The 19,628-nt window shown below is 49.4% G+C and overlaps 1 protein-coding gene across 12 annotated transcripts in view; it reads left to right on the forward strand.

Annotated features, from left to right (window-relative positions):
* The window catches only part of ZDHHC3 (zinc finger DHHC-type palmitoyltransferase 3), a 60,652-nt gene that overhangs the window by 29,432 nt on the left and 11,592 nt on the right, over nucleotides 1-19,628 (forward strand). For 6 of the 12 annotated variants that reach the window (XM_054550909.2, XM_054550907.2, XM_054550914.2 and 3 more), the window contains 5 exons: nucleotides 1,122-1,246; nucleotides 12,528-12,624; nucleotides 13,316-13,397; nucleotides 13,524-13,607; nucleotides 17,081-17,211. In XM_054550909.2, coding sequence (XP_054406884.1) covers nucleotides 1,122-1,246; nucleotides 12,528-12,624; nucleotides 13,316-13,397; nucleotides 13,524-13,607; nucleotides 17,081-17,211 — 519 coding nt within the window. The remainder of the gene's footprint in view (nucleotides 1-1,121; nucleotides 1,247-12,527; nucleotides 12,625-13,315; nucleotides 13,398-13,523; nucleotides 13,608-17,080; nucleotides 17,212-19,628) is intronic. The other 6 variants (XM_054550923.2, XM_063722541.1, XM_054550918.2 and 3 more) reach the window with 1 other exon arrangement.

Genomic DNA, 19,628 nt, shown 5'->3' on the forward strand with positions numbered 1-19,628 from the left:
TCAGCACCAAGCAGGCTCTTGGTGAAGGTTGGTTATTAAGACCCTACTTAGGCCTGTGCACTGCCTGTTTTCCTTCTGTTTGGATGGGTGCACAGTCAGAGCAGAATCTTATGGCATTTCGGCTCTGCCATTGGCTCTAAAGAACGCTAAGTATTCACAAGCATACTCCACAGGTGGAAGAGCAAATCAGAGAGCAGCTCTGGCCAGACAGCAAGTCAAATACCTGAGGGCAGCAGCTCCCAGTTGCTTGTGGATTCACTAAGAACCAAATATAGATTACCAATTATTCATAACAATACCACTGGTAAAAATAAAACTTAATCCCAGCTAACAACCCATTAAAATGTGGAGCTGCAAATTTTGATCTGGGGAAACTGTTAGACATGATGCTCACCAGTGAAACTTAGAAAGGGAGAAGCTGTTATCAGGAAATTTAATATAGACCAAAAAATAGTCAGCCAAATCCTCGCTGTTATATAGGAGAGAATGGATTCAATGAAAATAATTTCAGTAAAATGAAAATACAAAGTAATCAGGAACAATGTCACTGTTTAGTGTAGAAAATTAATCAAAGAATTGGCTGGGTGCGGTGGCTTGCACCTGTAATCCCAGCTCTTTGGGAGGCTGAGGCGGGCGGATCATAAGGTCAGGAGATTGAGACCATCCTGGCCAACATGGTGAAACCCCATCTCTACTAAAAATACAAAAAATTAGCTGGGCATGGTGGCGCGCACCTATAATCCCAGCTACTCGGGAGGCTGAGGCAGGAAAATCGCTTGAACCCAGGAGGCGGAGGTTGCAGTGAGCCGAGACTACACCACTGCACTCCAACCTGGGCGACAGAGCAAGACTCTGTCTCAAAAAATAAATAAATAAATAAAAACAAACAAAAGAAATCAAAGAATTAATGTGGCCTAATGGCATTTCCTCAGAAAAATTTTTGGTCAATAAATATTCCTTAATGTTGGCATAATTCTGAACACAGAGTCCACATGTTGTTGGTATCAAAGTGTCCTGTCCGTGTGTGTGTGGTTGCTGCTTTCAAATAACTATCCCCATTGTAGAATGTTAGAGCTGATAGAACCCCAGCCCAACCCTGATACCTTTCATCTTTCCTACAGGGGGCAGTGCCCAAAGGAAATGCCACTAAAGAATTCATCGAGAGTTTACAGTTGAAGCCTGGGCAGGTGGTGTACAAGTGCCCCAAATGCTGCAGCATCAAGCCCGACCGAGCCCACCACTGCAGGTACACTCACTGGGGCTCACCTTCTCCCTTCTCCCACTGTCCTGCCTCTCTCCATCCCCGCCAACACGTGCCTCCTGGAGTAGTACACACTTCCCCAACAGGGGCCAAGTCAGCATCGGGATTCCAAATGTCCCCTGCTCTGGGCAGAGAGTGATCATTGTGAGTCTCCTTCCAGGTCCCTGTGAGCCCTCTAGATTGCAAAGAGCATTTGGTTTGGGCTCAGGACACCTGTCCCGGGACTTGGCTCTGCCACACCTGACATAGGACCTGGGCAGGGCCTTTGTTTTTATATATGTGAAATGGAGGGGATTCCTGCTTTTCCTACCTCACAGCTTTATTACAAGGGTACCATGAGAAAAAGCTTTAGAAAATCATTCTGTGAATGTCTAGGACTTGAAATGAAGGGGTTGTCCTTGAATGAAGACTTTCTTTTAAAACTTCTAAAGGTTATGATAGTTGCAGAATTAAACCAAAAAAGAAAGCCATTTCCCCATCTTATCTGTGGTCAGTTTTCTATTTTGTTTTCAGGTTTCTTTATTAAGTTTTTCTGATGAGAAGACATCTAGCTAAAAGTTGTACTTTATTGGCTGGGCACAGTGACTTACACCTGTAATCCCAGCACTCTGGGAGGCCAAGGCAGGAGAATCACTGGAGCCTAGGAGTTCAAGACCAGCCTGGGCAACAAAGTGAGTCTGTGTCTCTACAAAAAAATTAAAAAATTAGGCCGGGCGCAGTGGCTCACGCCTGTAATCCCAGCACTTTAGCAGGCTGAGGCGGGCAGATCACCTGAGGTCAGGAGTTCGAGACCAGCCTGACCAACATGGAGAAACCCCGTCTCTACTCAAAATACAAAATTAGCCGGGCGTGGTGGCACATGCCTGTAATCCCAGCTATTCGGGAGTCCAGAGCAGGAGAATCGCTTGAACCCGAGAGGCGGAGGTTGCAGTGAGCCGAGATTGTGCCATTGCACTCCAGCCTGGGCAACAAGAGTGAAACTCCATCTCAAAAAAAAAAAAATTTTTTTTTAATTAGCTGGGTGTGGTGGCACGCGTCTGCAGCCCCAGCTGCTCAGGAGGCTGAGGGCAGAGCATCGCTTGATCCCAGGAGTCCGAGGCTGCAGTGAGCCAAGGTTGCACCACTGCACTCCAGCCTGTGCAACAAAGTGAGACCCTGTCTCTAAAAAAATTTTATTTATTTATTATGAGACTGGGTCTCACTCTGTCACGCAAGCTCATAGCTCACTGCAGCTTCAGACTCCTGGGCTCAAGCAATCCTCCCACCTCAGCTTCCAGAGCAGCTGGGACTACAGGTATGCACCACCACACCCAGCTAATTTTTTAATTTTTTTGTAGAGACACAGTCTCACTTTGTTGCCCAGGCTGGTCTCAAACTCCTGGGCTCAAGTGATCCTCCCACCTCAGCCTCCCAAAGTGTTGGGATTACGGGTGTGAGCCACCTCGACTGGCATACAAGGAAACTTTAAATGCTAAATTACAGAAATACAAAAATATCACTTGGTCCCCTTTTCAGAGGGTACGTGTTTGGTTGGGGAGGGGTTATAGAGGAATGAATCTGCTCCAGGTGTTGGACATCATCCTTGTCAGGCTTAGCCTGTGGAGACATTTGGGTGTGTGAGAGATCTGAACGACGATTTCTGCCTGGCGTTGCTGCCTGTCTTTCAGAGGAGAGTGGCCAGTCTCCAGCACTCAGATTCCGGAGTCAGCTCCCCAGTACCTATGTGCTGTGCCCGCGGCACCTCAGCCTGCCCTGCCTCAGCATCAGTCATCTATTTTCATCTTTCTGCTCACCCCTGGAAATCGGGATTGCTGCAGGCATGGCCTCCCTAGATAAAGAAATTAAGGTTCAAAGGGGTTAAGTGAGTGCTTCAAGGTCACACAGCAGTGAGTACTAGAGACAGCTTTGGGTCCCGGCAGTTCTGGCTCTAAGTCCAGAGAGGGCTGTTTCCACAGGAACTCTAGTTTGGGGATGACACATGTAACTTTATGTAGTTGTATGTATGTTTTTCTGTCTGAAAGAGAGAGAGCTGCAGACCTCCTCAAAGCTTGAGGGCGAGGGCTGAGGAGCCTGGGCAGGGGCCTATGGTGATTGCTAGCTCCTCCGGGGTTTCTGTCTGTGGGTCAGCTTGCTTCTGAGATCTAATTCAAGGTTTGCCTCCTGTGCCTGAGATGGAGGCTTCAGTCTGGTCTTTTCTTGCCACTCTTGGGCTCAGGAGCCAGCTGTTTTCTAACCATCACTCAGATTTTTTTAAAAAAGCTCAGCTTGCTTATATGGTTTCTCAGGATAGCCCGGTATGGTGGAGCAGACTCTGGCCTTGAAGTTGGAGTGGTTGGTGTTGGAAGTTCAGCTGTGTCGCTTTCTACACTGTGGACCTTCGGCCAGGTGCTGCATCTTTCTGAGCCTCAGCTTTCTCCTCTGTAAAAAGGGTTGTTTCTTTGTAGTTTGTTGTGAGGATTAAGTATGAGTAACTGTGAGTCACCTAGCTCAACAAGCGTAAGCTATTGCTAATAGAAGAATGTGTATGGAGTTAGGGATGTGCTGGGTTTATAAAGGCTGGACCAGAACGGGGAGGTGTTAACTTTGTATTATAGAAAAGAACTTTTGGTGATTCTTTTCTCTTCTTTCCCTGAGCCCTCAGCTGCCTCCACCGCCTGGCATTTTCCTCACTGCCTCCTCCTTGCCTCTCTCCCCAGGATGATCCAAGGGAGGTATTCTTGTGTGCTAGTAAACAGATCAGCTTGGGCAAAGCAAGAGCTGCTGATTCGGATGAACTAAAATGAGGATGCCTGTAGAGTTGCCTGTTTCTGCCTCAGAAATGCATGCTGACAGCTGCTCCTTTGTGATGGTGCGTGGTGGCCCAGGCCATCTGGGGACCCACAATTTTGGATAAGCAGAATCCCCAGCATACCAGACAGACTGGGTTTGTTTATAGTCGTTGAGCCCAGACGCTGCCTGCCTGGTTAAAGTTGATGTCGACCTTGCCCGCTCAGGCGAAGGTGCATGTGTGCACATGTGTTTGCGCCCAGCATTTTAGAATTTGAGACTGTCTCCATTCCCTTGTCTCTGGTGGATACCACAGATACACCCAGACCTTGGGCCTGTAGGTGTTCCTTCCAGCCCTATGGTATGTGGTTGGGGCTTTCCTTCCTGGGAGAAGCACTCTGAAACTCCATACTCTTTCATCCTGGTGTCAAATCTCCTGTTCATAGGGATCATGGAAGCATGTGGAAACTCTGTGGGAGGAGCCATTTATGCTAATGTGGATGGCCATGGCATTTGGCTTATGCTTTCAAGCTTGTCCAACCCATGGCCTGTGTGCCACTTGCAGCCCAAGATGGCTTTGAATGTGGCCCAACACAAATCTGTAAACTTTCTTAAACATTAGGAGATGTATGCATAGACTTTTTTTTTTTTTTAAGCTCATCAGCTATTGTTAGTGGTAGTGTATTTTGTGTGGCCCAAGACAATTCTTCTTCTTCCAGTGTGGCCCAGAGAAGACAAAAGATTAGACACTCCTGCTAGGTTCTTCTGCATGAGGAGGGAGAGACCTCTAACTTTGGCAGCCCCCCGCCTCCACACCCCAGACACCCACACTGAAGTTAAGACAGTCCTGGCCTGCTTAGAGCCCCTGACAGATTCTTGTTGTTTTGTCTTTCTCATGGTTATGATTACTGAGAAAATCTATGTAGCACTAGTATTGTTTTTAAAGCATTTTGTATACATTTTTGATGCTCACAGTGACCCTAAGAGATCAGAGTAATTCTGCTGAGGCTGATTGGAGAGCCTAAGTTTCTTTGACCAGAGCCCAAAGTGAGGACCTGCTCTCAGATCCCCAGTTCTTTCCACTCCACTGCAGTGTCCTTCCCAAAATCGTTTCTGAGCTGGAGCCAGGATGTGGTGTAGATGTCTTTTTTGCTTATAATTTTAGTCATAGCCAATGAGGGGTAAAATGAAAACCTGTGTGTGATGCCATGGCTCACTTAGTACCTTCTTGCTGTTTTCTTATTATTTTCCTACATGAGCATCCCTCTGATGTAGTTGAACTCATTTTCCAGGCCTGCTCTTTCCTGTCTGTGGTGTCAGAGACTTCATTCAGCTGACCCTTGCTAAAGGGGGCCCTGGGCTTGGCTCTGAGCTCGGCTCTGAGCTTATAGAGGTGGATTAGACCTGGCCCTGGCTCTAGGAGCCTCCCACCCAAGCAGGGCAGGCACACTTCTCACCATGATACAGTTTGGTAAGTGCTGGTATAGGGAGAGACAGAATCCCCATGGGATGTGGCTATGTTTCCATGTTGAACCATCACCCAGGGTGAGCAAGAGAGCCTCGGCCAGCTCCTTTGGGGATGAGTACCAAGTAAGGGCCCTCATACCTCCCTGGAGAGGAAACACATAAGCCCCAGAGAAACTGAATACATATGAGCCAGTGAGCTTGGTGGATTCTACCAAGGTTTCGGGCCTGAAAAAATGGTAGGAAATCTGGAGGAAGGGGAGAAGGGAAGCATCTGCCTTCTTCTACAGTGACGACAAAGAAACATAGAAGGGGCCTGGGAAACCTGGAAGGCCAGGACGCAGATACCTCCATTTAGGGCATTTGGTCTTTTCTGTGATTGTTATTGCACACTTGGTCCCTGTGCCATGGGAGCTCACCAGCTTACAGCGTCTCATCCACGAGACTCTGGAATTAGTGCCAGAAAGGAATGCCAGGAGAGGACTGTGGACGAGAAGGACCCTTAGAGGATAGGGTGGATTTTGCCAAGTGGAAAGGATGAAGAAAGGGCCTCAGGCATTGAGGCCATCCACAGCCAAAACGGGGAAGATGGCTGAGCAAGTGTGTGGAAGAGGCTCTTAGTCTGTGAACTGTGAGCCTTCCTTGGCCTTGTGTTTGGGCTGCCCTGCTATGCCTAGGGAGGGAACACTGCTGAGCCCCCTGCCCGTGTGCATGCAGTGGGGGCTGGGAAAAGGGCTGGCTCTGAGGTGATTGATTCCCTGTGGGGAGTCAGGAGTTGTGGGGGGAGGCCCACATTTTTTCTTCCTCATGGCAGATGGTGCCAGAGGTGAAACAGCAGGGCAGGGTGGGGTATGTCCTTCACTGCCCTTCAGCATCTGCCTCTGGTCCCTGTCCTTGGCTGCTCCAGGCTCCAGCCCTAGCACCCTTCTGGCCTCTGTGAGCAGCTCAGCCTCTGAGCAGTGCCTCCAGCCACGTGGGATGGGCCTCACCCCACCCACTCTGCATACCACCTGGCCCAAGGAGAGGGGTAGCGCGGGTTTGGCATTTCATATCTTTGAAAACAGGAAACTCGGGTACCAGCATTTTAGACCAACACTTGTGGCCCTCAGCAGGCTGTACTCACTCTCCCTGCGGTGTTTATTTTTCTAATTTGGAAGCCCAGCGAGACTCAGCCCATTGGGAAACCCAGCTTCCTGCTATTCACGCCTTGTCTCCAGAGAGGCTGGGAGGAGAGGGAAGAATAGCTTTGCTGTAAGAGCTTGTTTAAACTCTTGGGCAGCTTTCAGAGGATGTCCAGCCACTTGGCACCTCTCTGCCGCTGAGCCAACGCTGTCTCAAGAGCACCCACTTGGAAACCCTTTTAAAAATAAGTGCAGATGAAAGAGAAACTGCTCAGGAGCCAGGAGCAGAGAGGTGGTTACCCTCAGGAGTTTGTTCCCCAGATGGGAAGGGGATTAAGAAACCTAGAGGTGCTGGTCTCTGGAAGAACATGCCAGAAACAGGCTCTGTGGAGGGAGCATGGCACCTGGTACCTGAGGCCTAGGATGCAGGGAGTACTCACTCTGCACTGTCTACTTATCTGCACTTTTAAAATTGTGTACTCGGAACAGGCGTTACCAATTTAAAAATATATATTCTGTATATATACTTATATGTATATTCATGTGTATTTTTAAAATTGGTAACAGAGAGAGAGAAACAGAGTGGCTAATGGACTTGCTGGTACTTAGCTTGCTCTTTGTTACCTCCATGTCCCTTTTGTGTCTCTTTTTCTTACCTTGCCCTCCTGGTCCCCAGGGAAATTCTGGAACCAGGCCAGCGTGTCTGAGATATGCCCATTCCCAACATGCCTGTGTTAGTAAGGCCCTTTGAAGTTGTGGAAAAGAGCAAGGGTGGAGACCAGTATGAATCCACGCATCGTCTGAGCCAGGCACAATATCTGTCTCATGTATTCCTTATAATAAACTTATTTTGTACAGAAGGGAAACTAGAGGCTCCGAGTTAGCCAGTTTGACCAAGGTAGCTCAGCGGACTCAGGTCTGCATTGCCACCGAAGTTCATGCAAGGCTTTGAAAAGCACACATCTTCTCCTTGGGCTACGAGTGAGCACCGTGGTGGAGGACTCTTTCGGGGTAGTCTTTGCTTCCAGGTTCTGGAATCCAGGGGACAGCACACCTCTAGCCCAGCAGAGCTGCTCCTGTGCTTTCCCTGTCCTTCCAGCTGGTCAGCAAGAGCTTAGCCAGCACTGTGGTGTGAGTGTGATCCAGCAAGGCCCCAACGCCCAGCCCTTCCTCCAGCGTCCACCTGCCATTGCCCACTCTGCACTTTTTCAAGAACCCAAGGTAAAATTAGTTATGGAAGCTAGTGGAGAGGAAAGCTGGTGTGAACTAAGGAACTTTTTTTATTTTTATTTATTTTTATTTTTAGTTGTCAAATGATCCTTTATTGAAATGTCGTCCTTTGTGGTTCTAAGTAGCTGGGCACTCCACCGCACCACTGTTGATGTCATCTGTGATGTCATGAGGGTGGCGGCCACCAACTTGGCAGCCCACAGACTGGGCAGTCCCCAGAATCCCTTTAATGGTTCCAGAGAGTTGTCTGGCTAAAGGTCGGTGCCGCATCTGTAGAGCAATGTTGATCAACAATCTCATCAAAGGTGGTATTTCCGGCTGGGCACAGTGGCTCACGCCTGTGAGCCCACCCAGCACTTTGGGAGGCCGAAGCGGGGGGATCACTTGAGGTGAGGAGTTAAAGACTAGTCTGGCCAACATGGTGAAACCCTGTCTCTACTAAAAATACAAAAATTAGCCTGGCTTGGTGACACATGCCTGTAGTCCCATCTACTTGGGAGGCTGAGGCAGGAGAATTGCTTGAACCCAGGAGTCGGAGACTGCAGTGAGCCGAGATCACACCATTGCACTCCAGCCTGGGCAACAGAGCGAGACTCTGTCTCCAAAAAAAAAGTGGTATTTCCGCTGTGTTTAACATTTTTCTGTTTCTTTCTGTCTCACGGCAGTTCCTTGAGGGCTTTGATGATCAGGGCAGAGGCAGAAGGTACCATGTCAATCTGGGCCTATCTGTTCTGAATAGTCAGTTTCACTGTAAGCCTCAGACCCTTCCAGTCACCAATTGCTTTGGCAGTGTCATCACCAACCTTTTTTGGGGACAGACCTGGGCGGCGGGTGCAATCCTGGGGGCCCACACAGGATGGCACTGACTTAACTCCTGGTGTTCCTCAGCTATACAACTTTGATCTCATTGAGGTCAAACTTCAGCAGCATGGTAGAGGCAGCTGGTGTTGGATGAACCCAGATTTGGGACAACCGAAGAAGGTTGCACCTTAGCTGCCTCCGAGCTGAAAGCCAAGAGCTTTTTTTTAAAAAACAAAAACAAAAATAAAACTTATTTTTAGAGACAGGGTCTCACTATGTTGCCCAGGCTGGTCTCAAACTCCTGGGCTAAAGCAATCCTCCCACCTTGGCCTCCCTAAGTGCTGGGCTTATAGGCATGAGCCACCATGGCCAGCAGAACTAAGGACTTTTTTTTTTTTTTTTTTTTTTTTGGAGACGGGGTCTTGCGCTGTCACCCAAGCTGGGGTACAGTGGCACAATCACAGCTCACTGCAGTCTCCTCTCTCCACCCCAGGCTCAAGCGATTCTCCCGCCTCAGCCTCCCGAGTAGCTGGGACCACAGGTGCACACTACCACACCCGGCTAATTTTTTTATTTTTGTTAGAGACAGGGTCTCGCCATGTTGCCCAGGCTGTTTTGAACTCCTGAGCTCAAGTAATCTGCCTGCCTCGGCCTCCCAGAGTGCTGGGATTACAGGCGTGAGCCACCACACCTGGCCTTGAACTAAGGAACTTTTAAAAAGGAAATATAATTGTATTATTTCAAAGCTTTGTTTATAGCATTTCAACCTGTTTTGAACAAATGATGCCCCCAAAATAATAAAAAGGAGACTAGAATTCATTAAAATAATGAATTGAAAAAAAATTGTCAATGAGCACATCTATTGGCTGGTGACCTAAATAAAGAAACAGGCAAAACTGAGAGAGTTTATTTGGGCCAACATTGAGGACTGCAGCCTGAAACACACTTCCAAGTTGCCTTCGTTCAAGCAGGTTTTTGGGGGGTTTTTTAACTTTTATCTTAGGTTCGGGGGTACATGTGAAGGTTTGTTACATAGATAAACTCGTGTGATGGGGGTTTGTTGTACATATTATTTCATCACCCAGGTATTAAGCCCAGTATCCAATAGCTATCTTTTCTGGCCCTCTCCCTCCTACCCTTCACCTTCAGGTAGACCCCAGTGTCTGTGTTCCCATCTTTGTGGCCACATAGTATTCCATGGTGTATATGTACCACATCTCTAGTCAATCTGTCATCATTTAGGTTGATGGGCGTTTAGGTTGATTCTGTGTCTTTGCTGTTGTGAATAGTGCTGCAATGAACATTTGCATGCATGTGTCTTTATGGTAGAAGGATTTCTATTCCCCTAGGTATATATCCAGTAATGGGATTGCTGGGTTGAATGGTCGTTCTGCTTTTAGCTCTTTGAGGAATTGCCACACTGCTTTCCACAATGGTTGAACCAATTTACACTCCCACGACAGTGTGTAAGTGTTCCCTTGTATCCGCACCTTTGCCAGCATCTGTTGTTTTTTGACTTTTTAATAGTAGCCATTCTGACTGGTGTGAGATAGTATCTCATTGTGGTTTTGATTTGCACTTCTCTGATGATCAATGATATTGGGTTTTTTTTTCATATGCTTCTTGGCCACATGTATGTCTTCTTTTGAAGTGTCTGTTCATGTCCTTTGCCTACTTTTTAGTGGGATTGTTTTTCTCTTGTAAATTTGTTTAATTTCCTTATAGTTGCCAGATAATGAGACCTTTGTCAGATGCATAGTTTTCAAATATTTCCTCCCATTCTGTAGGTTGTCTGTTTACTCTGTTGATAGTTTCTGTTGCTATGCAGAAGCTTCTTAGTTTAAGTAGATCCCATTTGTCAATTTTTGCTTTTGTTGCGATTGCTTTTGGTATCTTTGTAATGAAATCTTTGCCCTATGTCCAGGATGGTATTGCCTACATTGTCTTCCAGGGTTTTTATAGTTTTGGGTTTTGCATTTAGGTCTTTAATCCATTTTGGGTTGATTTTTGTATATGATATAAGGAAGGGGTCCAGCATCAACCTTCTGCATATGGCTAGCCAGTTATCTCCAGTACCATTTATTGAATAGAGAGTCTTTTCCCCATTTACAAGCAGGTTTTTAAAGGGAAAAAGGAGCGGGCTGATACAAAGCTGTTTGACAGGAACTCTCATTGGCTTACAGAAATAACATTGATTAGTGATTGTCTGTACATTGTTGAACTATAGGGTGTGTGTCATTCCATGGTTACTTGGCATCAGTCTAGAGCCCACATAGCTAGTGGCTTCAAGAGGTAATTATTTGCTGGGCACAATGGCTCATGCCTGTCATCCCAGCACTTTGGGAGGCCAAAGCAGGTGGATTGCTTGAGCTCAGGAGTTTGGGACCCACCTGGGCAACGCCATCTCCATCAAAAATACAAAAAAATTAGCTGGGTGTGGTGGCGTGCACCTGTGGTCCCAGCTGTTCGGGAGGCTGAGGTGGAAGGATTGCTGGAACCCGGGAAGTTGCAGTGAGTCGTGATCGCACCACTGCACTCTAGCCTAGGTGACAGAGGAAGATCCTATCTAACACACACACAAAAAAGGTAATTATTTATCTCAAAGGGGGGTGTGAGACGTGACTGCTGTCACAGGCTGTCTTATTTCAGTGCCTCTCTAGGCCTAATCATTAAACGGGCTCATATTCCTCAGATAAAAAGTTTTTTTTCTTTCTCATGGCAAATGAGTCTTTCTAAACTTGAGCTTTGGGAAGCAGTTGCTTTCAAGCCCCTAGTAGTCCTGGACGCTTGTTTCATATTATTACTTTGTATTGTCCAAAGCGGGAGCGGGTTTGTGCTTGCTATCAAATAAGCTTGAAACAGGCTCAGCCGAAAAATTATCCCAATAATGTTAGAAATGTGCAAATTAACGAAATGATCTAGTCGACAGTTAAGCTCAAATGATTTTTTTTTTTTTTTTTTTTTTTTTTTTTTGAGACAGAGTTTTTGCTCTTGTTGTCCAGGCTAGGGTGCAGTGGCACGATTTTAGCTTACTGCAACCTCTGCCTTCTGGGTTCAAGTGATTCTCCTGCCTCAGCCTCCCGAGTAGCTGGGATTACAGGCATGCACCACCACACCCAGCTAATTCTTGTATTTTTAGTAGAAATGGGGTTTCGCCATGTTCGTCAGGCTGGTCTGAAACTCCTGACCTCAGATGATCTGCCCACCTCAGCTTCCCAAAGTGCTGGGATTACAGGCAGGAGCCACTGCGCCTGGACTCAAATGACTTTTCTGCTTGCTTGCTTTTTTTTTTTTTTTTTTTTTGGCTCAATGGATGTCATCTTAGAGCCGAAAAGTTCTTGGAGCTGGGCTTCCTGCTGTCCTTGACCTTGCTCTGAAATAGCCCTCTCTTCTGTCCTTTGTCCTTCCGTGGTGGAGGTACCTGGCCCTCCCTGGTAGCACCTCATAGTGCTTCTAGAACTTCCACCCATCCCTTGGTGGTTTGGTCTTTTGGGGAAATAGGTAGCAGCCATTCTCCAAATCTTAGCCCACTTGGTCAAGTTTTTGAAACTGCTTCATTCTTTTTCTCTCAGGAAACCAAATTGTAAGCCCCGTTACTTCAGGAGAACAGGCTCTTTCTTAGCCATGTCAGTTCCATCCTATGTATGTGTTAAGCTAAGGGGCTTTGGAGAATGACTCTGTACCCCTGTTTGGAATGACTGCCACCCCTGGGGTCCTGACCCTGCCTCCCAAGCCCCACGTGACACACACCCAGCAAAACCCCTGGCAGTGCCCAAAGAAGCCATTTCAGAGGAGTGGAGCAGGAGCCATGGGTTCTGCGTTCCCCCGGGGCCCTCCCAACACCATGGGGACGCCCTAAAGGTCTGACCTGTGGGCTGTTTCAGTGTTTGTAAGCGGTGCATTCGGAAGATGGACCACCACTGTCCCTGGGTCAACAACTGTGTAGGCGAGAACAACCAGAAGTACTTCGTCCTGTTTACAGTAAGTCAGCTTCCAAATTCTGCCCCGCCCCATGAAGCAATGGAGCACTTTGTTCCTTTGGAAATTCTCAGCATTCACGATGTTCTTTACCGCTGTTCAGAATACTGCCTGGCCCTGTAGATCTCCGCCTTCCTGCCAAAGATCTCTCTGGCTCAACAAGTGCCTGTACCTAAGCCCTTCACTTGAGTGTTTAGAAAATTGATTTAAGTTGATTAGCTATGAGCAAGGGCTGTATTCTGGGCTCCCATCCCAAGTGTTGGACCTAAGTAGCTCAAGAAGGCAGTTTGGGTGATGACCTCAAATCCTGAGCTGCAGGTAGGTGGAGTCTACTTAGTGCAAGGACTAGAAGGGTCCTCAGCAGTCAGCACCTGGCTTTTCAAGGGAGGAGGTACAGCAGGCTTGAACCCCGCTCCCAGGCAGCTCAGACTGTCTGGAGCCCAGGTCATGCCTGGTGACGGGCTTGCTTCTGTTCTGGTTCCACGTACTCCCAGAGATGGCTGCTTACTCGACCCAGGGCTGGAGGGTAGAGGGATCTGTAGGGAATCGCTAGCTGGCCCTCTGGTCCCTCCTGGTCAGGCCTTGGCCTGGCTAAGTGTTCCTGAGTGGCAAATTCTGAGTGCCTCTGTCCCGGGAGCCCGTGAGGTCAGAGGATTCTCACAACAATGGTGTCTGCACTGGTTTCCTGTTTCAGATGTACATAGCTCTCATTTCCTTGCACGCCCTCATCATGGTGGGATTCCACTTCCTGCATTGCTTTGAAGAAGATTGGACAAGTGAGTATGTGCCGAGGCTTTCCTCCCTGCTCCAGGGTGGGTGTGTGACCTGAGTTGGGGTGGGGAGGCTCTTTGTTTCCTTCATGGTGCCAGGGGCCAACCTCATTTTATTAAATCTCCTGAAAGCCTATGGACTGAACAGGGAAGAAATGGCAGAGACTGGAATCTCTCTTCATGAAAAAATGCAGCCCCTTAACGTCAGTTCAACAGGTAAAGTCGTGAGTTGGACAGACAGACCCTCTGGACTGAGCGTGCCCAGGGAGAATGCAGGCCCCAAGCAAGCACAGAGGCCGGTTCCAATGCGTGGGAGCCATGCTGGGAGAGAAGTTTTGTTTTCTGTCTTTCCATGAGGCACTTAAATCAAAGATCATTTTATTCCAGTCTTGCAGAGATTCATTTTTTACCTTCTGGCTAGGACATGGAGTTTCTTTATTAATTTGTTTGGTTTTTGTGATGGTGTTTTTTAACTGCTTACACTGATAATCGTGAATTTACATTAAGATTGTAGATAATTCTTCCTGCTTTAGAGGCATCCCACTGAAATGTGCAAATACTGAGGAAGAAACTCCAGCCAGAAGATTGCACAGATCCTGAAGGAAAACAATAGATGCTGGAGGAAAAGAAATAAGAGGCCACCTGCTGGGCTGGCTCTTTCACACTCACAATCTGTGAGACAAATGTCTTGAGCAAGGAACATTGTATTTCCTAAGCTTTTCCCTCCATGGGCCTCCTTTTTTTTTTATTTCACTGTCTTTAGAACTCTTGCTCTTCCTGTACATGCTGACTTCTTCCCACAATTCTGGCATAAGTAAAATGGCAGAGGTCAAGCCAGCAGACAATAGAGAGAGGAGAGGAGGGTAGGGGTGAGTGGGTATGTGCAGAACTTGCCATTCTGCATATCTAGGTGAGTCGCCAGCAAGTTCCTGATCACTTGGTGAGCATTCTGAAGTACATGCCTTCTGCTAGGCCTGGGGAACCAGATCTACTCCAGATGTGGCCTTGGTGACTTGACAAGGGAGTCCAATTAGGATATTTTATCATCCCAAACACCTCCCACCTTTTGTCAAGTTAACAGACTTGGGCAGGTGATAGGGGTAGCACAGACTGTCAGTGAGGCAAAATGTCCCTGTCGTTGGAATGGTGCTGGAAGTCACCATTGCATTAATGCCTACTGGGAGCCAGGAATGGCCCAAAGGTCTTTTTGAGCAGTGCATTGTTCGCCCTTATAACAAGCCTGCAAGGTAGGAGAGATGCTTCCCACTTTGCAGATGACAAAAGCTGTGGCTCACAGAGGATGAACAAGTTTCCAGGATCACTCAGCTAACAAGAGGGTCTGCCGTTCAAGCCTAGGTCTGGAGCAAGATTTTTAGCCCTGTCCAGTTGACTCCAGTGGTCAGGGTCCTCCCAGCCGTGCTCTTGATTAACTGTGGTCAAAATTCCTGATGGAGTGGGCTTCAGGCACCCAGCTTCTATGGCAGCTAGGCTGGGAAGGCACAGGTCAGTCCCCAAAGTTGAGGCCTGAGAGTTGACTGTATATGACCATTACTGCCCTCACTGCTCAGCCCTGGTGGAGCTGTTGGGCCATAGGAGCTGGTGTGATTGGGGGCAGAGGGCTGTCCCCCAGGATTAGGGGACTTTGAGTTGATATTTAAAGAAGGGTAAGGAGGTGGTTCTATACTCCCTGATCTGATTCCTACCTCCCCAACTCCATTGGTAATTCCTGGGGCCCAGCCTACAGATGAATGATGCTTGCTGCTTTGCAAGGAGGGAGAATAGGCCATGGCCCTGGGCTCTTCCACCAGCTCCAGGGCAGCAGAGGTAGGTAAGAAGGAGGTGCTTTGTCCAGCAGGCACGCCCATGTGCTCCTGCCAGGCCAAGGCCGAACTGTGCAGATGTTCTTTCATGAATTCTTAAGTATTCCCCTGTACAGAAAGGAAAACAAAATCTCAGAAAGCCCAAACTTCTTGCCCAGATCCTTTTGTTGTCAGGCACTGTCCCAAGGCTGGTTGTACAGCAGTGAGCAAAACAAAGTCTCTCCCCTCCTGGAGTTTGAAGTGTAGTGGGAGAGGCAGCTATCAAACCAGTACAGAAAGAAACAGGTAATTCCACAATGCAAAGGACAGGAAAGACACAGGGGCCGGAACAGAATATTAGTATGGGCCTTATAGTTAGAGCTCATGACCAGGAATTGGTGCCAGGATGTGTACCTCGTGGTGTCTGCCAGATGTCAGAGCCTCTCATTCTCCCCAACACCCTGCCCAGCCCAAGGCCACCCATACTTGTAGCCACCCACGGCCAGCCCATCAGGCTGGTGGCCACCCCAACCAAGCCCTGCCCCACAAGGAGCCAAGAAGAGAAATCATTCTGAGTCATCGATAAGTTCCCAGGGAAACCTGAGGAGATATGTATTGTAGATGAGATGTTTCTTACCTGTCACCCACATGGTGCTTGGTATCTTTCCAAGCTCATTCCCACATTTGACCTCCCTTGCCCCTCCTGACATTCCCATGGGGGAGCCAGCAGGACGGCTTGGATGGAGTGCTTACTCCCTTAATTCCCAGAATCAATGAAGCCCGACTCTGCCCTCCAGGATCTGATCTTTCCAGCCAGGGAAACAGGCACAAGTATGGAAGCAACGAGAAATAAACCACAGCCCAGGCTCAGCCAGCATGGGCAGCTGCACTGAGGCACAGAAGTCCTTAGGTGAAGAGTGCCAACCAAGGGGCCTAGCCTGTCTGTCAGCACCATCTTCCAGGCCTGGCATTTCCCAGGCCACCTCGCTTCAGGGCCCTCCCCTCCCTGCTCACCCCCACCGTCTCCACAGCACCTTCGCTTTTCTCTTCCTTGCGCTGGGTTTCTGACTTAGACTTTGTTCACACAAAAGACTCTGCTGCTTAAAAGCAAACCGTACCTCTAGTCAAATCTCACTGCTTCACAGTGCAGTGGGTGGAGGCCTGAAGATGGCGGGACTGGCCTCAGGTCCCCGGGGCTGGAGGCCAGGACAGTGAAAGCGCCTACTCTGGGCCCATGCCTCTTTGGTCGACTCCCTGGCCTTTGACACTGATGGCCTCGGTGCTGCAAATGTCCCTGGGAGCGGGGGCAGTGCATTACCTCACACTGTGGTCAAGGCTGAGCCCCAGCAGTTCAACTGCTCCTGCCAAGCTTAAAATCCCAAAGCCACCAAGTGATCCTCCACAGCTGCCTGTGAGCTGATGGGGCACAGAGGGGCAGCACGTCATACAGGAATGCCCAGAAAACCTATGGCCATAGCAGGACTGGACAGGCCTCTCCACCTGTGTACCTGCATTGTGCTCTCTGAGGAGAGGAGGGTCCCCTGTGGTGTCGTCAGGCGTTCATGCCTCACTTCAGAGGCCTTCCTGGGCCCTTCCATGTGTCAGGCACTGTGCTTGGCATTGGGGGCGGTGAACAAGGAATGATTTGTGTTAGGGAAGGGAAGCCCTGGCTGGGGCCTGGCCTGGTGAGGAGGCCTCCCTGAGGGATTGAGAGATAGCCAGTGTGGGCCAGGATGATTCTCACCATAGCCTGGAGGCCAGAGACCTGTGGCACCCAGGAGGAATGAAGGCCTGCAAGCAGGAGGCAGAGTGGGAGCCCAGTGGGGCGGTGAGCCTGGGCAGCAGGCAGTGGGTGACAGTACCAAGCTCTGTGTGCTGCTTCTCTTTCAGAGTGCAGCTCATTCTCTCCACCCACCACGGTGATTCTACTCATCCTGCTGTGCTTTGAGGGCCTGCTCTTCCTCATTTTCACATCAGTGATGTTTGGGACCCAGGTACACTCCATCTGCACAGATGAGACGGTAAGCAGGCGGCTCTGCCCACCATTTCCACACCTGGGGATGGGGAGGACCCAGGGTCTGTGTTGCTGGGAGAGCTGCTCACAGTCAGACTGGAGCCCAATGGTCAGGCCCCTGGTGTGCAGGGCACAGTTCTTTGTTTGCAGTTACACTTGGGTCGTCTTCATCCACACACAAGTCCTCCAGCCTTAGGGCAGCCATAGGAGATCACACCAGGAGTGTGGCCCAGCAGCCGTGGCTGAAAGGCTGCCTTTACCACATTTCCTTCCATCCCCCCATGGCAGGTCTTCCTTTATACTGTACTGCATTAGACACTCCACTAGGCACTGAGGGCACCCTTCCCATCTGGGGGCCACAGGCTTGAAATAGAATGGTTGACAGGGTGCCCTAACCTAGCTGGGACAGGCAAGTCAGCTTGCCACCATGCCTGGGTCCTGAGGGCAGAGTCAGGAGACAGGTCTGCCTTGAGCCCCCAGGGCAGCAGGCTTTTACCTGGCCTCTGGGTCATCTCTGTCCGGCCCAGCCCTGGTCCTCGTCCGCTGCCTTCTCCTCACCCCCACCATCACCTCCCATCTGCCCACAGCACCTTCGCTGGAAGCTTTGAGGCTGCTGGCTGTGCCAGACTGGGGCCTACTCCCTTGGTGCCCCTACTGCTGTCTCCTGACCTTCCTAAGGTGTCTGAAAACCTCAAGGTGGTCAATCCCTGGCTGCGATATGGGCATTTCTCTGGGGATTTACGTAGGAAGAAGGGGCGGCACTTAGCCCTGGGTGTGAGGAACAAGCAGAGCCATGAGGTTGAGAGCCATCCCTGTACGACTCCTGGCATCCTGAGGCCCCCTCAGGGTCAGCTCTCACCAGTGGTCTAGGGCTCTGGGTGAAGCTTTGGGCCTAAGGGTAGTCAGCATTAGGAGCAGGCTCTTAGGACGACAACATCCTCCCACTGCTGCTGGGCGCCTTCCCCTGTGGGCTTAGAGGAGCACATGCAGAGAAAAGAAGGGACAGTGCTGCCCACTGCCAGAGCACCATTGTTCAGGTCTTTCGGTAACTTTTAGAAGGTTGCGGGGCTTTTGGCAACTTTTTTTCTTTTATAAGAAATGATGATGTCGTTGCAAAAGAGTTTCTGTAAAACTAGTAGCCAATGGTATAGATCCAGCCCTGTATCCAAGCAGTAACCATGACCAACTTCTCTGCGTAAGATATACAGGGAACCTGATGGGGATTCTTTCAGGACCTGCCTGCCATTGGGATACTGCTGGGCCATGGTCTGGGGGAGCCAGAAGGCAAGCTCTCACGGCCCCAGTCCTAGCCGTTCTTCCCTGAGAAGACCATTCCTAAAGAGAATTGTGTTGGAAGGAAAGGAGAAAGCTGGAGGGCCATGCCCCACCTGGGAAAGGGTGTCTTCCCCTTGCCCTGTGCCCTTCCCAGGTCCCTAGGCTGTAAAGAAAGACCAAGACTCAGCTGTCCTCCCAGCACCCCTTTACTAGAGACCACGGCAGACAGACCCCTGGCCAGGCTTCTGCCAGGCTGCTCTTCTCCTGTCCCTCTGGGCAGGGGCCCCGTTCTCAAGCCCTGCCCTTTGACCAGCTCCATCTGAAGAAGGGAGAGGGGAAGGAAGCAGCTCTTCCCCCACCCCCAGTTTTTTCCTGAGACTTAGCAGGGGAAGCGGCGCCGGCTCCGTGACAGCTGCTGCGTAGGTCTGCGCCATGCTTCTCCCCAAAGGAGCCACTAGGAGGACCTTTGCCATGCCATGCTGGCTGGCCTGGCCATGCCACCCTCTAACCTGTACTAATCCCTCCTCCTTCCTCCTCTGGTGACTTCTCCCCTCATTCGTGGTCTGTCACTCCTATTCAACCTTCTCAGTTTGTGTCTCACCAGGCCCACTAAGCGGCGTGCTGCTTGATCCCCCAGGCTGGTGAGACACACAACGCCAGAGCAGTCATTTGATTCGTTACTTTTTTTTTGTCTGCAAAGTGGTCATGGTAGCTTCAAACTTCCTAGGAACCTATCCCAAATTAATGGCCATCATTGGTTATGATGATTGCGAGCTCCCCAACAGCTCTGAGGCCTCTCATGCCAAAGCCTTCATAGCACTCCATCCACAGCCCAGCACAGAGTTTCTGAAGAGCGCCTCTGCAGAGCTCAGCAAGGGGCCAGGGCTGGAGAGACGTGCTCCTTATCTTAGCGACATACCCCGGCCTGGCATACTTAGAAGCAGCAGCTTCTGTGCTGCTGATAGTGCTTCTTTTTCCCTCTTGTGAATGAGTGCCCACCAAAAAAAGGAGAAATTTTTTTAGTAACACTTTTTATGAGAAAGATATATTATGTAGATAGCTTTGTTGCTTTAAAAAGGAAACATTTACTCCATTCACCTCTCACTGCGGACATCCCTCCCCAGAAACCACAGCAATGCAGTGCTTGAC

This window comes from Pongo abelii, chromosome 2 (genome assembly GCF_028885655.2).
Source record: "Pongo abelii isolate AG06213 chromosome 2, NHGRI_mPonAbe1-v2.0_pri, whole genome shotgun sequence".
NCBI classification, from domain to species: domain Eukaryota; kingdom Metazoa; phylum Chordata; class Mammalia; order Primates; family Hominidae; genus Pongo; species Pongo abelii.